Source organism: Arachis ipaensis, chromosome B04 (assembly GCF_000816755.2).
Source record: "Arachis ipaensis cultivar K30076 chromosome B04, Araip1.1, whole genome shotgun sequence".
In the NCBI taxonomy this organism is placed as follows: domain Eukaryota; kingdom Viridiplantae; phylum Streptophyta; class Magnoliopsida; order Fabales; family Fabaceae; genus Arachis; species Arachis ipaensis.
The window spans coordinates 32,434,597-32,440,755 of NC_029788.2; the positions used below are offsets into that span (position 1 = coordinate 32,434,597).

At 33.1% G+C, this 6,159-nt stretch overlaps 1 protein-coding gene across 1 annotated transcript; it reads left to right on the forward strand.

The window, feature by feature from the left end:
- LOC107636349 (uncharacterized mitochondrial protein AtMg00810-like) lies at positions 3,706–4,976 on the forward strand. Its single transcript, XM_016339868.1, has 2 exons — positions 3,706–4,166; positions 4,238–4,976. The coding sequence occupies exons 1-2, from the start codon at positions 3,706–3,708 to the stop codon at positions 4,974–4,976; spliced, it is 1,200 nt and encodes a 399-aa protein (XP_016195354.1).

Sequence of the window (6,159 nt, forward strand, 5' to 3'; positions counted from 1 at the left end):
TCACTTATAAAAAAAATTATTATAATAATCATATTACTTAATGTGTATACTAAAATTAATCACTATATTATTATAATATTTTTAGTCTGTGCCAACTCTTATTCGAGACAATATTTAAAATTTTTTCTCTAAAATAAGAAAATACATAATTTTTTTAGCGAATTACGTTTGAATACGACAAAGACTGATATTTTTACAACTTGTGAAAATGGCCGTTTTTAATATTCAAGAATATGTTTATAAAGTATTGCCTTATCAAACAATTCAGATACCTTTTTATATTTTTTTGGTGACTAGATAACTTTTTATATTGAAACTACAACATTTATACGAATTGCTTAAAAAATTTAACAAAGAATATTTATAAAAAAATTGGCTAAGATTATTCAGAATTTGAAAATTTTAGAGGAAAATCTTTTATTATATCCCACCGTATAATAACTTAGAAAAAGAAAAAATAAAAACTCAACTGATCTATGAAAAACCCAATTTTCCCATTCGATCCCAAACCTTAACCTCTTCAAATCACCTTTCCATGAAACTCCTATCAGCCATAATAAACTTCAAATCCCCTTCATCCTACTCGGGCTCAATTATTTACGTTTATTTACCAAATACAAAATAAAAATATTAAATTTTTCTTTCAAAAATTCAAACACACCACCAAATATTTTTTCAGTCGGACCTAAATCATTAACTTCGGAACTTTTATTCTTAAGAAAATACGTGTTACCTAGATTATTTCTTTATCAATAATAGGTTTACCATTGTAATTATTTTTTAGTGAAAGTACATAAAAAGTACATAGTATATAAGGTGTAATAACTCAACAAATATTTTCTAAGGGGATTTTTCATTCTCTCCAACAATGAGAAGAACTTATTTCTCTTCCTCTCTTAATCCCTTCTGGTTTATCAAACCATCAACATCACAGCTTGAACAGCTTAGGGCATGAGATTTTCTTCATAGTGCGGTGAGCGTGGAGAGCAAGCAAGCTGTGAATCAAATTATTAAAAAAAAAAGTTGTGAATTGAGATCAATCCAATTTTGCCATTTTCTTTCTATCCCTAATTTTTCTTTCGACATTTTCTTTTCTCCATTCTTACCTCTTCCTTCAAACTCATCCAATAGAGTTTGATGAGAGGCTATTTCACAAGATTCTTTCTTGGTGAACATAGCTGTTCCGATCAACGATTTGGAAGGAAGAAGATCTGAATCCCTATTACTCTATGATTCATTGATTTCTCAAAATGGCAAACATGGCAAACAGATCCTCCCATTGTAGAGGTCATGGAGCTACATTGGCTTGCTCTCATTGCAACAAATAAGGCCACACAGGAGATGAATGCTATAAGAAGCATGGGTACTCCTCCCATTTCTATCAATGGCAGCAACATAACACTACCATCAATCACGTGATCATTGAGAAGCATGATGATATACTCAGTGACAAACAATTCCAGCTCAATTGTTTCCTAGAGAACACTGGAATATCAAGATCTAGATTCACTCCAGAGCAAAGATTTGCCTTGTTAGAGTTGATCAAAGACAAAAGTGTGCAGCAACAACCTCATAATGCAAATCAAATTTTGACTAATTCCATTCAAACTTTCACTCCAGGTAAAACCATTGCATTACATTTTAATGCGAGAATTATGAGCATTATCACTCCAAAATCTGCACTATGTGTCATTGATTCCGGTGCAACAGATCATGTGACTTTTGACTTAAAAGATTTTGCAAGTTTTCAAAATATTGATCCAATCAATGTGATATTGCCAAATGGGACCAAAACTGTTAGCACCATCTTTGGCACAATCACATTCTCTAAAAAATTTTTTCTCAAAAATATTTTATACATTCCTTCTTTTGATTTTAAACTGATATCTGTGTCAAAGTTAACCTCAAACTTACATTGTCAACTGTTAATCAATGATAAGTGTTGTGAGATACAAGATAGATCCACATCAAAAATGATTGGCATTGCTGAGTGTATAGAAGGGTTATATACAATGAGTAGAGAATCAGAATTCTCTCACTTTCTCCCTCTTCCAACAAAGCAAGCTTCATTGGCGGCAACTACGACTACTACTCATCCCACCACACCTTCACACAGTGAGCACAACAACATTTGGCATCTTAGATTAGGACACATACCCATGCATAAATTGATTTTTCTGAAGAAGTATTATCCTTTTATAGATTGTATTGCTTCAAAATTTCCTTGTGATTCATGTCATTTTGCAAAACAAAAGAAATTATCTTTTAATCTTAGTACAACTAAAATAAAAGATTGTTTTGACTTAGTTCATATGGATATCTGGGGTCCTATTTGTGTCCCTTCCAATGAAGGATATAGGTATTTTTTGACTGTGGTGAATGGCAAGAGCAAATTCACTTGGATTTTTTTTTATGAAAACCAAATCTGAAGCATCACAATTAGTTATTAATTTTGTGAATTTTGTCAGAGTACAATTTGAAAAACAAGTTAAGTGTATAAGGACCGACAATGGGCCAGAGTTCACTCTAAAATCCTTTTTTGCATCAACTGGAATTTTACACCAAACTTCTTGTGTAGAAACACCAGAGCAAAACGGGATTGTAGAGAGAAAACACCAGCATATTTTAGGTGTTGCTAGAGCACTGCTATTTCAATAAGGAATTCCACATTGTTTTTGGCAATACGCAGTTGCTCACGCCATTCACCTAATTAATAGGCTGCCCAACACTAACCTGGATAATGATAGTGCTTATAAACTTTTGTATGGTAACTTACCTGACCTTTCATATTTAAGAGTATTTGGTTCTCTTGCATATGCCTCCACATTAACAAATTTAAGAACAAAATTAGACCCAAGAGCCAGAAAAATAGCTTTTCTTGGTTTTAAATTAGGAACAAAGAGTTTTCGACTTATTGATTTAAAATCAAAGGAAATTTTCATATCCAGAAATGTAATTTTTTATAAAACTCATTTTCCATTTTTATATTCCACTAGCACTGACATTTCTGTGGTACCCATTCGTACTCCACAATGCATTGATCTTTTTCAATATGATACACCATCCACACATCATTTACAATCACCCACACATACCACACTCATAGATTCAAATGAATATTTCTCAAGCTCAATGCACTCACCAATTTCCTCACACACCATTGCACCCATTACCACACCACACACTAACAATGCACCTGCATCACAACACTCTGACATCACACATGACTGCATTACTAGAAAGTCTAAAAGAATCAAGAAACTGCCTGCTTATTTGAAGGACTATCATTGTATGACAACCCACACAGCTCACTCTAGCAACGTTGCCAACTCTAACTCTTTATATCCTATCTCACAACACTTGTCATATGATAAACTAATCCCAAAATATAAGTCACTTTCTCTAGCCATCACCTCAAATCAAGAACCTAGCACTTATGAGGAAGCGGCTGCACATGAATGTTGGAGAAAGGCAATACAAGATGAATTGACAGCTCTAGATCATAACAGAACTTGGTGTCTCACTGAACTCCCAAAAGACAAGAAGGCTGTGGGTTACAAATAGATTTTTCGGGTAAAATTCAATCCTGATGGCACCATAGAGAGGCACAAAGCGAGGCTAGTTGCAAAAGGATTTACTCAAGTGCAAGGAATAGATTATGGTGATACTTTTAGTCCAGTTGTCAAAATGACTACCCTACGCATAATGTTAGCATTAGCAGCGGCAAAGAAATGGCATTTGAAACAGCTGGACGTCAACACTGCCTTCCTTCATGGAGATTTGGACAAGGAAGTTTATATGAAGATACCACTCGGTTTGCCTGTGTCACAACCAGGTTTGGTTTGTAAATTGCAAAAATCTCTATATAGGCTTAAGCAAACAAGCAGGCAATGGAACATTAAGCTCACTCAGACTCTTGTGGACGCTGGTTATAAGCAGTTTTTTTATGATCATTCACTCTTCATCAAGAAACAATCTGAAAGCTTCACTGCCATTCTAGTATATGTTGATGACTTGGTTTTAACCGGGAATGACATTGGTGAAATCAATTCCATCAAGCAAGATTTGGATGACAAATTCAAAATAAAGGATCTTGGTGATCTCAAATACTTCTTGGGAATGGAAGTAGCACGCTCTAACTCTGGAATTCACATTTATCAGCGAAAGTACACCATGGACCTTCTCAGAGATTTTGGTTATCTAGATTGCAAGCCTCTCTTACTCCATTTGATTATAGTCAGAAACTCTCAAAGGAATCAGGTACCATTTTAACAGACAACACTGTTTACAGACAGCTCATCGGCCGACTCCTTTACCTCACAAACACTAGACCCGATATCTCTTATGCTGTGGGACGTTTGAGCCAATTTTTGGACTGTGCAACCACTTCTTACCTACATGCTGATTTTCGTGTACTCCGATATTTAAAAGGCCGACCTGCAACTGGTCTCTTCTTCTCCTCTACTTCTAATCTGCATCTCACTGGATTTGCCGATGCTGACTGGGCTACTTGTGCCAATAGTCGTCGCTCCGTTTCCGGATATTGCTTCATGCTTGGGAACTCGCTCATTAGCTGGAAGAGTAAGAAGCAAACCACAGTTGCCAAGTCCTCTGCAGAAGCTGAATATAGGTCTCTTGCTGTTGCCACTTGTGAAGCTAGTTGGTTATCTTTCTTAATGGATTTCATTGGCTTGCCGCTTCAAAAGTCTATCACTCTATTATGTGACAACCAGTCAGCTATTCACATTGCCAATAATCTCATCTTTCATGAAAGAAATAAACACATTGAAGTGGACTGCCACATTGTTCGTGAAAAGCATTTGTCTGGTCTCATTCATCTTATGCCAGTTCGTTCCAAGGATCAACTTGCTGATTTTCTTACCAAAGCTTTGTCACCGGGTCCTTTTCTTGCTAATGTTTCCAAGCTAGGATTGTTAGATTTACACAATTCTAGCTTGCGGGAGGGTGTTACCTAGATTATTTCTTTATCAATAATAGGTTTACCATTGTAATTATTTTTTAGTGAGAGTACATAAAAAATACATAGTATATAAGGTGTAATAACTCAACAAATATTTTCTAAGGGGTTTTTCATTCTCTCCAACAATGAGAAGTACTTATTTCTCTCCCTCTCTTAATCCCTTCTGATTTATCAAATCATCAACATCACAGTTTGAATAGGGCATGAGATTTTCTTCAATACGTTAATCTTATAGCCTACAAAGAAGCATAAAGTTCATGCCGGTCATTACACATACCATAGAAGATTTTACCGTGCTGAAAGAAAAATTTTTTCTCATGTGCTGAAGAGGCGTGGCATTAGAGAAAAGGTGAAGCATGTTAACGTTATTGCCATATTCGTAGACAAAATCTTTGTTAAAGTAAAATGGGTACAATATTAATTATATTAGTTTAATTTATTTTTAATGATGATAATTTATTTATTAGATTTTATTAAACCACTCTTCCACCTTAGCCCATGACAACAATAAAGACGTCTCACGACCCACAAATTAAATGATAATTTAGTCTTTATCTTATCTTATAATTATCTTTATCTTTATCTATATCTTATCTTTATCTACTTTTATCTTTCATAGGCCAATACTCTATTATACTTAATTTTACCTTCATAGTTTACAATTCATTCAATCAACAATCAATAAAATTTCTTCATCTTTTTCTTTCACAATTCCTTTATTTTCCTATATTTAACCGAAAAGTAATTGGCAATAATATTTTTCTCAATTTAAGAATTGTTACTTGTTTTTGAGTTTAATAATTTAATTATTTATCTAATATAATATAATTAATTACTCTATTTTTAAAATAAAATTATATAATATATAATAACTTTAAATACTTAAAATTGTTAATTTTGTTTAAAAAAGTTATGCTTGCTCTGTTTTAGATTTGTCCCTGCTTCAAAAAAAAAAAATTATTCAAAACTAATGACTAATGTTATTTACTTATTTTTACTTTGTTTCTTTTTATTTTTGAGTTTATATTTTTTTATGAAATTAGATGAAAAATCTATTGAACAATTAAAATTTTTTCTGAAAAAGTTTGGTTTTCTTAAATATAATTTTTTTAAAATACGTTTCATCTAATTTAACAAAATCAAAAATTTTCAGCACAAATTTTAATTATTCAATAAAC